At 37.8% G+C, this 19,074-nt stretch overlaps 1 protein-coding gene across 1 annotated transcript in view; it reads left to right on the top strand.

The window, feature by feature from the left end:
* LOC130075288 (corticotropin-releasing factor receptor 1-like) overlaps positions 1-19,074 on the top strand; it is a 129,573-nt gene that overhangs the window by 74,156 nt on the left and 36,343 nt on the right. Inside the window, exon 4 of the mRNA XM_056239873.1 lies at positions 12,109-12,228. Coding sequence (XP_056095848.1) covers positions 12,109-12,228 — 120 coding nt within the window. The remainder of the gene's footprint in view (positions 1-12,108; positions 12,229-19,074) is intronic.

Raw genomic sequence — 19,074 nt, 5'->3', positions numbered from 1 at the left:
GATATTCAATTTAAACCATCCTCAAGAATGCCACGTGTCTGCCATGCAGCAATCACCACTAATAGCCTTAAATTCTTACGCCAGAGCCTCTCAAGTTTCTAGAGAATAACGTTTATTTATGAATTGTGAGATTCGATCGTTTCCAAGATACCACATAGAAAATAACCAGTGTTAAATGATCTCCTGCGTATGTAATAGGAAACACAAGGAGCTGATTGACTCAATTTAAAATATTGATCGTGTGTGCGTAGTGGAAAGCTCAGCAGATTTCAGAAAATATTGTATCACAAGTCATTCACAAAGTTCTACACATTTCCATGTTTGTTTAATAAATATCTTGGCTGATCAGATTATGCTTTTACTTCAGCAACCAATGAAATACTTTCAGCTTCGTTTAAAATATTTAGGATTATATTTCAACATTGCATCTTTTCTATTGGCATTTTTTTATTGACATTGATTATATAGAACAGAACAGGGAATCGTCCGAATTCACATCGACACAGCTCAACGAGTCATAGCAACTTAGTCCAGCTACAGTCAAGGTTTTTTTTTTTTTAAAGTAGTCAACTAGACAATAAGCTATTAACACAAAAAAAACATAAAACCATTGGATGTATTAAGGAATGAACATCTTTTAAATATGTAGATTATAACATTTCTAATTTAATCAGATTAGGGTGACTACATTAAACTTAATCAGTTTAATAATAAATGCTGCACAACAACAATAAAAACCTAGAATATATTTGAAAACATTGTAACGAACAGCAGCGTTTAGCTAAACATTTAGCTATAAAATAGATGCTAAATGCTGCACAAGGTAAGTAAATCAGTGAATCGTTGTTTATTGAAACGATTAACTAAAACGAATCAGACTTCCCAAAATTACATATGAGAAAGAGGATGATTTAAAGCCCTTAAAAGCAAGGACGATAACTGTCAAATTTAATTATTTTTTTCTAATAGGACAGGACTTGATTTTGTCCATTGAGAATTGTTTGGATTGATGGATGGTTGTGGTTTGCTGTGATGTCATGTGAGTGACAGGTTGTCCCGTTGTCGTGCCAGTAAACACGTTGAATAAAAGAGGATGATTTAAAGCCCATTCAAAACAAGGATGATAACTGTAACTATAAAGTTTAATTAACATTCTAATTCTATTAGAATAGTCCACATCACAACTATAACAATAATGAGACAGAGGAACGTTATCTTTGGAATCACTTTTAGAAAGATTTTTTTTCCAGCTGATGAACCATTTAGAATTCACCTGACTTTAAAGTGGTCATATATTAAGTTAATTTGATTCTTTAGGGTCTAAATTAAAAGTTTGTAATATACTTTAATTAAAAATTCTCATTAGTATTTTACCCCCAAAACACTCATTTTTAGGGATGTCCCGATCAGGGTTTTTTTGCCCTCGAGTCCGAGTCTGAGTCATTTGATTTTGAGTATCTACCGATACCGAGTCCCGATCCGATACTTATATAATACATACAAAAAGAATAAAGAAGAGAGAAAAAACAGATCCAGGATGTTCCTTATTTTTTATTTAATTCACCTTATTTTAACATTCAACAACTCTGTTAATAAACAGAGCACTTCTGTGAGGTTGCTTGAACAATCAAGTAATAAATAACATAAAATCTTCACTATTGGACTTTAGTGCAACAGTAAATATAGAAAAAGTCTAATATAAAAACAAATAGCACCTCAACTTAAAATACCCGGCAGGCATGTAAACAAAAAATAAAAATGTTTTAAAAGTGTATAAAAAAATAATGAGAATATATAAATACATTAGGGGTGTAACAGTTCACAAAATTTGCGGTTCGATAAGATACAGCAAAAAGAAAGAAATGCCAGAGAAATTTCCTATTTATTAAAGTCCCTGTAAAGTCAAAATTAAGTATGTGTTCTGAGGTTGTCACAGCACAGAAAAATGTGTTATTAGCCACCCAGCCAAATTTGAATGATAAAAAAAGCCGGCAAGTACATAAAATAAGCTATCAAAATCTTGAAAAAATGAGCAGTATTCTCTGCTCTCAAACGCTAGGGGCGTGTCTGCCGGCTGTGCTAAAACCACGCCCACTCGCAGGAAAGCAGCCGAGTCGAGCCGACGGTGATATTAGGTAATACTGCTTTCGGGACGGGGAGATGAAGGCCGAGGCGGGAGATAGTCGGTTCGGCCCCATTCACCAGTAACAGCGGATTATCAGTGAATCCCAGTTGTCTCCGACGAAAGTTTCTAAAGCTATCACGTGTAAAATGATCACTACAGAGGCGGGTGTTGGCGGTGATCCTCGATCAGCTCTACATCAAGGTTGGCTCTTCAACAAAATTAATCCACCTCTTCTTGATGTGATCGTTTTCAGGAAATTTAAATAAAGACACCAATCTGTTTTGTACATGATCGCATCCAGGTAGTAGCCTATGCATTTCCGTGTCGAAGGCATAGCTAGCTAGCAAACTGTACTGACAGTAACTCGCGATTGAGCGCCAAACTGATGCGAATGTGCTCTATTGTTAGGGGAGGAGCCAGCCTCAGTGGGCTTAGTGCGTCATCAAGTAGGGACGTGTCCAGGAGCTCAGGGGCTCCAGTGCGTCATCGAGCCCCGTTTTAGCCCTGCCCAAAAAATCCGGAAAATAGCAATGGTGAAAAACTGTTTAACGGTCTAACTCCACAATTCAGTACTTCACAGTTCACAGTCTTTGTAATATGTTTTAGCAATACATTTCTAACATTTATAATGGGTTTAGAATTTTTTTTTAGAATTGCCTTTACAGGGACTTTAAAAGAAAAACTATTTTTAAATAAGTTTGAGTCTTCCTACAACTTGAAACTTTCAGGTTTATAAATGGGGGTAATCTTTGAAGGATGAACAAATAATGTTTTGGTAATCACATTAAAAATAACATTTAAATATATATTTATATAATATTTGAGTTTTAAAGTGCAACATTAAATCCATGTTCATTCACGGCACAATGTTTCTCCTGGTTCCCACGTCAGCGCTGTTTGATCTAAGAGATCTACGGTTAATAACGGAGAAATTTGAATGCTTCTCACTAGATCTCGCAGCAATGTTATTACTTCAGTGGCGAATTCAAATGTTTTCTTCACTGGATCTCTTAGCACAGTGTCGCTTGATCTCGCGCTGCACAGATGTTGCTGGTCCGAACTGATAAATGGTCCGTTAAATTAGTAGCGCAGTTTCGTTCCGCTTTCATTACGTTTGCCATTTGATGTTGCGCAACGTTGTGCCAGCGCGGATTTTGTCTGCAGGAAAAATGGTCCTAGGAATCGTTTGGTTTGTATGCGTACCGAACAGGAAGCCTACCGAAACGGTTCAATAATTACGAATACATGTACCGTTACACCCCTAATTTACATATATCCGAGTCCTGATCAGGAGGTAACTTCCGATTCCGATCGATTCTGAAACCACGTGATCGGATCTGGACATCCCTACTCATTTTACCTGGTCAAAAACAGCTCTGTTTTCAGCACGCCGTTGAAGTTCATGGGCCCTATCTTGCACTCGGCGCAAATGACTTTGTACACTGACGCATGTATCATTCCTATTTTGCACCCGCGCAAAGCGGACTTTTCCCTCCACAGACGCACGTCGGTTAACTAAGAAATACACTTCCCCGGGACGGTTCAGCGCAAAGAGGAGGCGTGTTCCGGCGCAAACTTTCCCTCATGCTATTTTGCTGTTCTATAAAACAATTGCGCCACTGACCAGAAAAAACTAGTCTAAAGTCAGTGGCGCGTTGCGCGTTGTTCATTATGCTATTTTAAGGGCGCATGCTTGGCCATAATCAATGTAGCGTGTGCACAACGCGCATACACGTTGATTCTCTCATCTAAGCAGCAGTTTTCATTTTTGCAAATCATACATTATTATGATAGATAGATAGATAGATAGATAGATAGATAGATAGATAGATAGATAGATAGATAGATAGATAGATAGATAGATAGATAGATAGATAGATAGATAGATAGATAGATAGATAGATAGATAGATAGATAGATAGAAAGACAATTTATTATAAAAGCATGTAGCTTACACATTTACCCAAATTATCATACGCCTGTTTAACAGAAGTTAATTTGGGTGGGTTTCTCCATCCCCAATGTCACTTCTCTGTGTTTTACGGCCCTGACGAGAACGTTGCTCTCCTCGGCTGTGAACCGCTCCTGGCGCGCGCCTGGCAAATCCGCCGTTATAATAGGAATCCGCTTTAGAACAAGCACACCTGCTCTTAAAGGGAATGTGAGATGACGCTCTGATTGGTTTATTTCACGTTACGCCCAAACCACACCTATGAATAATGAAGCTACTTCAGGCCAACCCCTTTTAGATTTGCGCCAGGCGCAAGAGGCATTTATCCCGCCGGGAAAATAGCAACAGCGCCGGGATCCGCCCACAAAGTTACTTGCGCTTTACACTTTGACACTTGCGTTTCAGATCGTTAAAATAGGGCCCCATGTGTCTTTAAATGATAATGAGCTCTGCTCACTGCCCCTCCATTCTGTGGGGCGTTTTGACACAACACACGGGGAGTGTTGCCTTGACAACAGTTGAGGGTATATTTTGGCGAAAGAATGGCAGCGGGAGTCTCTGAGGACACATCTGTGCAACCGTATCAGTTTGAACCAGAGTCGGACCCGGAACAAGATGACAGCCCCGAAGAAGTTCGACAATTAACCCTCTGGGGTCGGCGGTATCAGCTCACTTTTTTTCTTATAAGTGCAAAAGAGACTCAAAATACTCTGCTGATTTTGATCTTACATATACGTGTTATACATCATTCGATCCTGTTAAGTGTCTATTTTTTTGTGTATACTCACAATAAAAACAAAGTGTTGTGCTTTTTGTCAAATAAAGAAAAATAAACATGATGCGCGTTTTACCTTCTCTGTCAGTGAAGTTCATTCTGAAACGCGTCTGAAAAATTAACTGTAACTCAGTAAATACTTGTCACAGAGACATGAGAGATTTCTCTTTATGAAGCTGAAATTCTCTTCTTTTAAATGAAGTCATTTATATAAAAAACAACTATTCTCAGTTTATGTAATCTGTATGAAAAGAGAGAGATGTCAGTCTTTTTCCTTTCACCTAATTATTGTTACGGGTGGTGTTGGCAGAAGATGAAGGTGAGACAAAGGTTCCAATACAAATTACTTTTACTTCCAATAACTTTTGGTAACGGGTACAGGCAGGATAACACAACACACACTTTACATAAACGAGAACGGACCAGGAATGAGGGAGAACACAGGGTTTAAATACACAGATCATGGAAACAAGGCACAGCTGGGGCAAATTAACACAACACAGGTGAATGGACTGAACAAACGAGGAGCGGGAAAACTGGAACACAGGACTGAACCAAAAACACTAAGCAGGGGGAAACACAGGACACACATGTAACATTATGCCCCCTCCCAAACCGGCGCGACCTGCGCCGTAGAACATCTACAGGGGTGGGGGGGCGGTTTGCACTGGAGGCTGATGAGGGTGTGGCCTACCCGGAGCAGGAAGCCTCCAGGGCAGAGCAGGATGTGCAAGCCGCCTCCAGGGCAGAGCAGGATGTGCAGGTGCCCCTTCGGGTGACCATGGCGGAGACGCCCCTTCGGGTGGCCAATATCCCCCCCCCCCCAAATTTTCTTGAGGGAAGTGACAGGCTCAGGGACCGGGACAGGCTCCGGGCTGGACGGGAACAGTGGTGAAGGCTCGGGGCTGGAGGGGACCAGCGGAGAAGGCTCTGGCTGGACGGGACCAGCGGAGAAGGCTCGGGGCTGGACGGGACCAGCAGAGAAGGCTCTGCAGGGCTGATTTGAAGCTCAGGCTCGTCGGGGCTGACAGGAAGCTCAGGCTTGTCAGGGCTGACGTGAAGAAACACTGGCTCAGTGTCAAAGTCTATAAGCCAGTCTTCAAACTCCACTAAAATTCCTACTGGCACGGCGGGCTTGACGTGATGCGCAGCCTCGGCAGGGCTGACGTGGAGCGCTGGCTCGGCAGGCGTGACGTGGAGCGCTGGCTCGGCAGGCGTGACGTGGAGCTCTGGCTCGGCAGGCGTGACGTGGAGCCCTGGCTCGGCGGGCGTGACGTGGAGCCCTGGCTCGGCAGGCGTGACGTGAAGCTCTGGCTCGGCAGGCGTGACGAGAAGCTCTGGCTCGGCAGGCGTGACGTGAAGCTCTGGCTCGGCGGGCGTGACGTGAAGCTCTGGCTCGGCGGGCGTGACGTGAAGCTCTGGCTCGGCGGGCGTGACGTGAAGCTCTGGCTCGGCGGGCGTGACGTGAAGCTCTGGCTCGGCAGGCGTGACGTGAAGCTCTGGCTCGGCAGGCGTGACGTGGAGCGCAGGCTCGGCAGGGCTGTCGCAGTGCCCAATGGTAAATGGAGACCCATTATGCCACAGCACCCACTCGACAAAAGCCTTGAAGTTCCCCCGAGGCCCATCTCCAGGCAGGCGTGCTTTGGTCTCAGCATTGAGACCTGCCCGGAAGAACACACAGAGGCTGGTGTCATCATAATGAACATGGGGTACTAAGTCCAAATACCTCTGTTTGTGGGCCTCAAGGGACTGGTCCTCCTTGGAGAGAAGGAGGATCCCCACTGCTGCAAAATCCAAATTTATGGTCCGTTCTTCTGTTACGGGTGGTGTTGGCAGAAGATGAAGGTGAGGCACAAAGGTTCCAATACAAATTACTTTTACTTCCAATAACTTTTGGTAACGGGTACAGGCAGGATAACGCAACACACACTTTACATAAACGAGAACGGACCAGGAATGAGGGAGAACACAGGGTTTAAATACACAGAGAACAGATCATGGAAACAAGGCACAGCTGGGGCAAATTTACACAACACAGGTGAATGAACTGAACACAAACGAGGAGCGGGAAAACTGGAACACAGGGCTGAACCAAAAACACTAAGCAGGGGGAAACACAGGACACACATGTAACAATTATAGCGTATCACGTGTTAATGTGACCAGGCCCACTGAGAGCGCACGCTATACAAACGCAAATGTTGAGGCAAGCCATGAAAACGCCCACATGAGCTGGATGAAACATCCAGTTTAATAAGAATCTTGTACTTTACCTCGTCTTGCTGCGCTGTGAGGAATAATACTATCATAATAATCCTGGAAAAGTTACCTCAGAAGTGCTGGTAGTTTAATTTCGAGGAGCAACAGATTCAGCTGATGTAGTAAGTCATTTATTCTTAAGTGCTTTGTTCTAATCGCGTTATTGATTAGTGTCTGTAAACTGCACAAAGACTGTTTAAATATGAATTGCGTGTCTGTGTGTGAATGAATGAATGAATGGCACAGACGCGCGCGCGTGCTGTGCCATTCATTCACTCTCGCTCCTACATTATTTTACATGAACACATCCAAACTATATTGCTATAGCCTACTGAGATTTGTTCTAATCGCGATATAGAATAGTATCTGTAAAACCAAAAAGACTGTTTAAATATCAAAGACATTTTAAATGTCTCTGTGTGTGTGAATGAACGAACGCACAGATGCGCACTGTTAGACAAAATAAAAGACAATATTTCGTTGACTAGCTTTGGATAGATTATAAAGTTTTTACTATAAGCTTTTGTTAGACAGTTTCTGCTCATTTGTTAAATGAGTGAGTGAATGGGTGAATGTGAGGCAAAATGTAAAGCGCTTTGGTGGCCACTGGGTCTGTGAAAGCGCTATATAAATGCAGTCCATTTACCATTTTAAATGTATAGTTTGTTTTGTCAAAAATAAACTAATCAACTGTTATAGTGTTTGTTCCAATGCAAGCTATATCAAAATAATGAATCCTTAACTTTAAAATATGTATGATAAAATGTATTGGCCTACTTTAAAAAATAATACTTTATATGGAAAAATAATTTTCTTTTCAAGATGATTCCAACTCTAACTTTGAACCAATTCTATAGAATGGCCCATATAACCTATTTGACCAGGATTTGTTTCCAGTTATGACTAAAAATGTGCTTTTGACTTTCATTTATATTTTGATTATATATATATATATATATATATATATATATATGTGTGTGTGTGTGTGTGTGTGTGTGCGTGTGTGTGTGTATGTATACACACACACACACACACACACACACACACACACACACACACACATATATATATATAGATATATATAGATATATTTTCCTTGCATTCTTTCTTGTGTGACACACCTGAATAAAAGGCTCATTATTATGCGGGTCTTTGTCTTCTCAGGTGAGAACCACCTAATTATACATGAGGGGGTTGGGCCGTTCACGCCCATTCGCATATTGCCTTTCCAAACAAAAAAATGTTTTTCACAATTTAAAACAATCTATTGTTTTATGTGAATGATTAGGCAGGATGATTTTCAGATCATTTTGAAGCAAAAACTCTAGGTGACAACATCCATTAGTCAAAAGTCTTGTGGACACATATTTAGTATGTGTTTTGTGGCCTTATTTCATAAACTTTAATTTTTAGCTTTTTCAATAACCATGCATAAATAATATTCTCTCAAAAATACAAACATGTATGTTGCTCACATATTATGGTAGCCCTGTTTGTGCTAAATAGAGTGTAATTTCACCTGTGCCATTAATATGTTTATAAGCAACTGAAAAAAGCACAAATGTCAGGGCATGTCAAAACATATCAAGGACCCCAAAAACACCTTAGACCCCAGAGGGTTAAGGCTCGAACAGGACGTTTCTGAATGGTTGGTTAACATAATGTCACTTTGATCTATCTTTGTTTACTGACAGGGTAGAGTAGTGAGATACGAACGCTATGTGTTTACTGATGTATACGTACACAGTTTGTAATAACACAATAACCATAACGCGTTGCTCATTATAAACGTGGGATTATAAATTATATTGAGAAGTTTGTACATAAAAAACATGCCGTGATGTACCCTGAGTGTAAACCTTAGCCGCATTCATCGTGAAGAGTGCAAGCGATTTGCAAAGATTAATATAAAGGTTAATAAAACTTTACACTCACTTCTTCTGGAGGTGCAGCAGAAACACGAATAGTTGGTACTGATTCTTTTTTCAGGAGCAGCTTCTTAGCAAAACTAGCTTTATACTGACCCTCGTATATAAAGCAGTCTGGTCAGAAATGATTTGCGCAAACATGAAAGCGTTGACGTTGCTCGTGGGGAATATTCCCTTCGAAAACAAAACTCAGCCACTGCGTCTTCAGCGGTTCGGATTTAGGAACATCAAAATGAGTGCTGTGTTCGTTATTACACCCAAGAACAGATCACCACAATCGCTTAGACGCCATTCTGCTCCAGCGCATTGTGGTGGCAATTTTAATGATATTCATTGATCTTTAGTTAAATATAGGTGATTCAAAGAATGTCACATGTGTGTCTCACACTTGTAGTGAGAGAAGATTCTGTTTATGTACCTGGGGAGGCAGAAGAGGGAGACACTCCAGAGAACAGACGAACAAGGACCTCTGACCTAGATGTCAGAAGGCCATTTGGTGCAGGGGAGCTTAGTGGGCCAACTAGTGACGTCTATGGAAAACTACTGGGAGGAAGGCTCTGGGGGGAAGGAGGCCTTGAAACTAAGATAAAAGCTAGTTCAGTCTGTCTGGGGGTGTGTCACTCTTCTGCACAGGGTAACAACTGTGTATTAGACTGCTCCTATTCTTACAAGAATAAATACTTCTATTTTATATAATTTGACTGAGTGTCTCTTACGCAGTGATGTTTGTTTGAGAAGAATTTTTGCCACAACAGCATCAACAATGACGGATTATGATGACAGCTCACTCAGGGCAGGTCTGTGTTGAAACGCTTCTGTCAATCAACAATCGCGGTAGGGGCGTCCGACCGTGTGACGTCACACGGTCGAACGGCTCGATTTGAGGCAGGGGAAAACATATAAGGAGATTTAAAAAAAAACACTGGATGGATTTTTATCATTATATGATGGTTGTGTACAGGCACTGCCAACACACATTTCAGTACAATCAACTTAAAAAAAGTGCATGTATCATTATATGACCCCTTTAAAGAGCTTGAGCATTTAACCCTCTGATGGTCTTCGGGGTCTATTGGACCCCAAATGACTTTTGCTCAAATTAAAAAAAATGTTCTCTTTGTCCAAATGGTTTGAAACTTTCTACGGCTCTCAACACTTTCTAGATCTACAAAAAAAAAAAAAAAAATTTATGATATCTGTTTTTATGTTGGCGTGACAAAAATAGTCACACTCGTGGTCTTCGGGGTCTATTGGACCCCGCAATCAAAATAGACAAAATAACATCATCAAAATCAGAAACAACGTAGAACACATAGACAGAAATGACTGAAATAAAGTGGCACACTTCCAACAATGCAAAAAACATCCACAATCCAAAATTATCATGCTCACCACAGGCGCACACACACACACAAACACACACATAAAGAGGAATACATTTATACAGGAATACATACAGACTATAAAAACTGTTCTCTTATCATTTGTAAAATAAAATAATCTAAAATGCAGAACCACCAGAAAAATAAATTGGTAACACTTAGACGCATTGAAAATGTGCGCACACACACATACACACACACACACACACACACACACACACACACACACACACACACACACACACACACACACACACACACACACACACACACACACACACAGACACACAAACACACACACACAGGAATACATTTGTAAGGCTATAAAAAGTCTTATAATTTGTCAAATAAAATCATACAAAATGAAGAACCACCACAAAAATAAATTGGTGACACTGTACACATAAAAATAAAAATAAAATGTACACACACACACACAACAACAACAGTGAAGTGCCAAACCTGCTCCAACCCTGTCTGCAGAAGTCATGCGGTTTACCATAGTGTTTTTTCAGTACAAAAAATGCTAAATTTTGACAAAAATTATATTATTTTTGTTATAATTGTGATTTTATAATATTTAGATATGAATCCAACTGAATCCAACTTTAGAAACTATATCTTTCAGTAATTCAAATAGCAAATAGCATATAATGGAGCTCTATAGCCATCTAGTGGTTAAAGTGATTTATTACAAATTTTAACCTGTATTTTCCAAAAAATGGGCAAAAATCTTACATTAAACCTTGTAAAATTATCCATGGTATCCCCAGGAATGAAAGTTAGAAATCTGGGTCTTTTATAAAGTTTATTTAACATAAAATGCTGTTTTTTTGTAAAAATCCTATTTAATTAAATATTTATTTATTTATTTATTTATAGAAATTTAAAACAAATCATAAATTCTCCAAAAACTGCACAAATGTTGAGTAAAAACATTAATAAACAGAGTAAAATTATATTTGTTAAAAAATATATATATTGTTCGGTTACAAAATTAAATGTTGTTGTCTGGGGTCCAATAGACCCCGAAGACCACGAGTGTGACTTTTTTTTGAAGACCATCAGCAGCTGACGATATAACAGCAACATGTGCTTACAATAAACAAAATGTTATCGTCGACGCTAACAGTTATTGGTGTGAATGGGCTTTTACACTGTGAATATCAAATAATATTAAATCTGTGATATATATTTTTTTTTAAATCAATCAATCATTATAATAATAATTACAATATTATGAAAACAGCTGAACTACAATCACACTACTGAAAAAATATAGCTAGTTATTAATATAGTAAATAATATACTTTGACTTTTTATATACTTTTTATATGTTTTATCCTTTTTCACATTTAGGCCTGAAACATACTTTAAGTAAATAGAAAGCTCAAATATGTGTGTTTGTATGTTGCATAATATAACACTAGGCCTGGTTTCACAGACAGGGCTTAGATTAAGCCAGGATTAAGCCTTAGTTTAATTAGGACATTTAAGTAGCTTTTATAAACATGCCTTAGAAAAAAAATATTACTAGTGTGAATCTTGAGACAAAACAAGGGCACTGACATATTTGAAGATATGTCAGTGCAAGTTGCTTTCAGTTAAAACAGCTCAAACTGTGAAACAGAGGGCTAATGTTTCAATCTCAAACCTTCCTTCTTTCTCGTCCTCCCTCTGTCTTTCAGGTTTGTTTTGTAACACTTCGATTGATGGCATTGGGACATGCTGGCCCAGGAGCAGTGCTGGAGAAGTGGTGTCCCGCCCCTGTCCGGAGACTTTCCTCGGGGTCCGATACAACACCACCAGTAAGTGCCAAGCATCTCACATTGAATCACTCTTTCATGCTAGTCACATCTGGACAGCTCCGTCTGCTCTTGTTTACGACAGCACAAGCAGACAGTTTATATATCTGTTTTATAGAAGACCTAGTCACTCGACTCATATATTCTTGCATCTCTTGTCAAGCTGATGTTGAAGGAACTTCAAACAATGGCAGGTCTTTTAGGATATTTCTGTGCCTGCGTGACTTCTGGAAGTAATGTTTTGGATGAATGTATACATCTGGCACTGCTTGATAGGAACAGCAGCAGTCTGAGCATCGTAACCGAGCAGACAGCTGAGAGCTAGTACATTACAAGCTTTTAAATTCATGTCTGAGTGTGTGTGGGAAAGAGGGAGGGAGTGTGTGCACATCTTCCAAATTGGGCTGTGTGTGGCTGCATATAGGTCAGTTTTTGAATTCGTGCATGCTACCATGTTATGTTTTACCATTGCTAACAAGCTCACTAATTGTTCTGCCAATGTGAGTGTACCGACCATATCTTCTTTGGTGAAGGAATGTGTGTGTGCGTGTGTGTGTGTGTGTGTGTGTGTGTGTGTGTGTGTGCGCGCACAGTAATGAGAGAGACACACTGCTGTGACAAAATTGTTACAGTATCCCTTAGAGACTAACACCAAGTTCTAAATGCTCCCTGTGGGCGGAGGTGTAGTTTCTTTCTTTCTTTCTCATTTTATCCTTCCTTTCTTCCTTCCTGTATCTTTTCTTTTTCCTTTTTCTCTTTTCATTTTATCCTTCCTTCCTTCCTTCCTTCCTTTCTTTGTTTATCAATTTATCCTTCCTTTCTTCCTTCATATCTCTTCTTTTTCCTTTTTCTTTTTTCATTTGTTCCTTCCTTCCTTCCTTCCTTCCTTCCTTCCTTCCTTCCTTCCTTCCTTCCTTCCTTCCTTCCTTCCTTCCTTCCTTCCTTCCTTCCTTCCTTCCTTCCTTCTGTTTTCTTTCTTTTCTGTCAGCCTGCTTTTTTTTTGTCTTTCTCTCCGCTTTCTTACCTTTCAAATGTGTTCCTACCTTTACATCTTTCAAACAATTATCATATTGATTTTTGATTTCTTTGGCGTTGTTAATTCAGTCTGGTTTACATCAAACAAACCCTGTGGGTAAACCCTGTGGGATTCACAAGCTTGCATGTCTCTTACTGTAACTCTGGTGTTAAAAATGGTAGGTGAGATTGGTTATAACGTTTTAAACATTAGACTGGAATTTAATATTAATTTTAAATGTAACTAAAACTAAATTAACAAACTAATATCTCCACCTAATAATGAGTACCACATAATCTTTCTTGTGATAACATCTTCCAATTTACAAAACTTTTTGAGAGCAAAATAAGCACAACAATATATCAGTGCAGAGTGGATCTACACTGCAATACACTTATTTGTACAATCACTGACAACAGTGTCCAGACTAGGAAATCTAAAGAGGAGGAGAAACTCAGAGAGAAAAGATGAAATATTAATTATTAAATATAGATGAGAAATATGGGGCCAGTGGACAGAGTGAACTAAATGATTAAAGGGTTAGATCGCCCAAAAATGAAAATGATACCATAATTTACTCACTCTCAAGCCATTCTAGGTGTACATGTCTTTCTTCTTTCTACACAATCAGAGTTATATTAAAAAGTATTCTGGCTGTTCCAAGCTTTATAATGGGAGTGAATGGTACCCTAGACTTTGAAACCCCCAAAAAGCACATCCATCCATCATAAAAGTAATCCACACAGCTCCAGGGTGTTAATAAAGGCCTTCTTAAGCGAATTAGTGTATTTCCGTATTTAAAACTTTATAAACTGTAATCACTAGCTTCCGGTAATGTATGGATTACTTTTATGATGGATGGATGCACTGTTTTGGGCTTAAAAAAAATGCTACCATTCACTTCCATTATAAAGCTTGGAAGAACTAGGCTATATTTTAATATAACTCCGACTAGATTGCATAATGCACTAAGGAATGGCCTTACATAGATGCTGGTTTAGTTGATTAGTGTATATTAAGATTCACTGGAGCTGATAGCACGATTTTTTATTTTTTATTTTTATTTTTTATTCCTGTTGGCAGCAGCATATTGTAGAGCTTCAGGCACATCAGGAACATATACAATATTCACAGCGCACTGCACAAAGTCTGTGCTCTTATATCGGCTTTTCTCTGGTTATTATACCCCAGTGGGATGAAATCTGTGTATTTAAATGAGAGAAAGAAAAAGATTGGAAGAAAGAAGATTTTATACCTTTATGTGTGCATGCTTTTTTGTTGGAATTTATTTTTTTATTCATGTTGGTATAATTAAAAGGTTTAATTATTTTCATTTGACTTCATAAACAAAAGTACTACTATGTTTCAACACGTTTCATTAAAAGGTGATCTTATTGGTTAATCAACAAACCTTTAGATGTTTTAACTATGTCTGTTTGTAAAGTATCAACCACATAAAACCATAATGAATTAAATTAATTTAATAATAATGAATTTTCATTACAGTGTTGCCAGTTTATTTGAATTGCCTCTATTGATCCCCATATGCAGAGTGTGTTACTCTTTTCAGCATTTGCATTTTGTCGACACAGAACAGAACAGACTGCAAGGGAGATGAACCAATCAATGAGTTTGTGGAAATGAGGCCTGACAGAGAGGTTAAAGAGGTGGGCATTAGTTAAATCAATAGCAAACAATGCAAGAGACATTTTTTTTTTTAATCAATGGAAAATGCTACAGTGCGGAAATATACAGTCATCACATTACACAATTCTCTTGCATTACCCAAACAAACTGGCAAAAAATCCATAATGTTTGTAGTATCTAATGACACTGTCACCCGGCTCGCAAGCCGCGACAAAGGAGACAACACGTTGGATATTGCTCAAAAGAATAACATTTATTAAAGTAAGAATAATTAAATGAGATGGAGACGAGACAGAAAGCAAACAAACAACAGACTCCAAGACACAAACGGCACGAGGATGGGAGAGCGCGCCCCGTCACAGCTGAAGGGAACTGCTTTTAATTGCCGGCATCAGCTCCAACACAGGTGTAACTCCTTAGTCAATAATGACGTCACTCACTCTAACTCCATCCTGCAAACCAAACAGAAAGAAACCCATACTGGGTTCATAACAACACCACCATGAGGTTTTGTGTCAATTCTGCCAGTAGATTAGAGTAGTATACTGTCAGTACTGTAAATTATTCTGTTAGAATAGTCAGAAATGTACTTCCCCATCTTTCTGACCTCTCTAATGGGCTTTTTGCCCAAAAAGTCATCCATTATTTCTTACAATCTATCGTGCTCTTTAATGGCAAATTGCAAATTATCTCTCTCACACACACACACACACACAGCTTTGTTTTTGTGATATATGAGGACATTCCATAGGCGTAATGACTTTTATACTGGACAAACTGTATATTCTATCCCCCTACACTGCCCCTATCCCTAAACCTACCCATCACAGGAGACATGCTGCATTTTTACATAAAAAAAAACCCATTGTTTTTTATGTTTTTTAAGCTATTTGAAATATGAGGACACATGCAATGTCCTCATATATCACGTGTAAGTTGTAATACCAGTGTAATATGCATGTCATTATACACATTTGTGTCCTCATATATCACAAAAACAAACACACACGCACACACACACACACACACACACACACACACACACTTTGAATGTATATGGTAAAAAAGTTTGGTTATTTAGATATTGAGACTACAGTACACACACAACTTGGGTTACCCTTAGGGTTACGTATCCCCGGTTTCCTGAGAAAGGAACAATTTTAACTTGGACTTGACAACAGGACTGGACAACATTTAAGGTTCATCACATCTAGTAGTGTTGGAGAACATATGTGTGGGAAAATATACAGTCTCAGTAAAGTGAGTTTTTTATTATCTTGAAATTACTTGCCATTACTCAGATGGCGGACAGTAAAATACCATTTTGAATTTGAAGAGAAAAAAAATCCAGCATTTTTGCAATTACACACATGTAATGTGTAATTGGATGTTTTTAACTTTTAATTAAATATGGAGCTATAAACAGATGTTGTCTTTTATGTAGTACATAGAGTTCAATTAATGGGTCAGAAACTATACACAGCCTGCTTAATGCTACACATCTGCTGATAAAAAGATGAATCAATATCAGTTTAAAACCTGTAGCAGGTATAATGCTATAGATTAACTATAAAGACGATCTCAGTTGTAGTTGTGCAAAATATACAAAACAAAACAAGATTTGTGCTAAACAAAAACATTTACAAGATATACTTTAGTTATTCAAATAAAGCAATAGAATGTATCTTTTGTTCAATTCCTTAGTAAAAGACTTAATCTCAGCCTCACGTTTCTTTGTATTTGCAGTTTGATTAACCCTTTGATGCGCAAGCTATGGATACCCCCTCTAATGCACAACATGGGTCTAAAAAGACCCGTATTCATTTCCTATGTTATTTCATGCATGGCTCTGCATTTTTTTTTTTTTTTTCACCTTTTGAAATCACTTTATTTGAGCATTTTATATTTCATGATCTATAAATTTCATGATTTATGAATATTCAAAATATCTTGATTTCAATTATCACAAATTCATATTTTAATATGTCCTAGGTGTTGTGTAAATACATCAAGTTTACACACATGGGTCTAAAATGACCCATCTATGCAAGCGTGATAAAACAAAAGAATAAAGAAAACTTTTTGTTAAAATAATCATTGTCACAGTTGTTTAGATCAACACATTTACTGTAACACTTGAAATATGTTTATTGGCCACTTTGTCATGCATAACACACATATAACCGATAACACTGAAATTGAACTGTAGTGTAGTGCAACTGTAGGGGGATCTCCACACCACCAATGTGCAGCATCCACCCGGATGATGCGACAGCAGCCATAGTGCACCACACGACGGCTTATGTGACCGATAGCATTGATTTATGACCATTTATAAAAATTAATATGGAGGTACTGCCCAGGTAAGGTTTCTCCCCAACAGCGCCAATATATACTTGTATAACTTTCTATTGCAACTTTTATTTTGTTGACCTAGCTATTAGATAAAATAAAATATGTCGACCGCAAGCTAGCTAATAGTGTTGGACATGTTTCTCTTTTGCACTAGTAATGGATTTCAAGGTCAAGGTAACCTTAGCCTAAACATTCAAATTTTAGGCTATTTCTAGATGTCTTTCACAAAATATCAAATATTTTCTGTGACAAAAAATGTATTAAATAAAACTTACATGCATGAAATATACAAAAGCAGCCGTGTTGAATTGTGAAATGTGTGGCAGGTGAATAGTTTTCTGCAGTAAATATATTTATACTATTTATAAATATCAAAGGTTCCTATATGGGTCATTTTTGCCCCATGTGTGTAAAATTGATGTAGAAATACAAAAAACGTGTTTGTTTATAAAGTAAGAAAGGAAAAATAAAAATAATGATTTGTGGAAATCAAAAACAAGATATTTAATGAATACCTGGATTAATAAATGATAAAATACATTTCTTTCAAATATTCAGCAAAGAAACATGAATACGGGTCTTTTTAGACCCATGTTGCGCATTAGAAGGGTAGTGAAACAAAAACGATTTTTATTCGAAAAGTAAGAAAGGAAAAATTTAAATAAGGATTTGTAATGATCTAAAACGAGTTAATTAAGGAATACCTGGAATACTGAATGATGAAATTAATTTCTTGCAAAGATATAAAAAATGAAAACTCAGTCGGGTCTATTTAGACCCATGTTGTGCATTTAAGTGTGTGGATGTTTTATGTTTTTGATTTATTAATTTTAAATCAATACACACAATTATTATTTACTATTAGTTTTTTTCCCACTCAAGTTTGTTTCTGATTTTATTTATTTAATTGTTTGTTTGTTTGTTTGAATACATTAATTAGGTACTGATTGTAGACAATGGAATATTTGTTTGAGGTGTAACCTTCAACACTAAATCAGAATAGTAGTGTGTGTTTTCTGGTTATTTTTGATCAGCGGTGTTCAATTATGCTCCTGGAGATCCATCTTCTTGTAAAATGAAGTCTAATCAAATGCACCTGAGCCATTTAATCAAGCTCTCAGACCAAAATTACTCTCTAGTAAGTAGATCTGATCACTGCGACTCTGTTCTTTGGATGTGGAAACGTAAGTAAGGTAAAATATTGCATGATATTCTATGTGTTGATTCTTGTTTTTATTCTACTATATTTTATTATTATCAACAAAAAAATTAACAAGAGACAAAATATGTATTTATAGTTACAAATTGTATTTAATTATTTTTTATTAAAAAAAAAGTTTTGTCCTGTGATTAAGCAGTGTGTGCAACTCTCCAGATTTACACCAGCATCTGAAATTACTTCATTTTGTTCACTTTATAGGGATTAATGACTAAGTAAATTTTTGGAAAAATAAATAATAATGTTTTGTCCAATAAATAGCACGTGTTTATGATGAAGCCGTTTCTACAATTCTCTAGCACACATGATTTACATATCAGTTTTCTTTTTACTTAATAGTAATTAATGAGTAAGTGAACCATTTTAGACAGATGCAAATATATTTTGGATTAATTTGAGTGCTTTCTAGCACACAGTATTTATATAAGAGTCTGAACATACTATTTTTTTTTTTATTCACTAGGACTACTTTCCCATGAAGTACACTTTGTGTTATTCACTATATAGAGAACAGTGAATAAGTAAACATGTGAGTGATTTTGAAGCGAGCAAAGGCCTTAGGTTCAATTAAGCTTTCTTTAGTTCACAGTATTTAGATCAAAAATGGAATTCA

The sequence above is a fragment of the Rhinichthys klamathensis genome, unplaced genomic scaffold (genome assembly GCF_029890125.1).
Source record: "Rhinichthys klamathensis goyatoka isolate OS25496 unplaced genomic scaffold, OSU_Roscu_1.1 h1tg000571l_1, whole genome shotgun sequence".
NCBI lineage: Eukaryota > Metazoa > Chordata > Actinopteri > Cypriniformes > Leuciscidae > Rhinichthys > Rhinichthys klamathensis.
The sequence above is the reverse complement of the archived record's forward strand: the minus strand, read 5'-3'. Positions and strand labels throughout refer to the sequence as shown.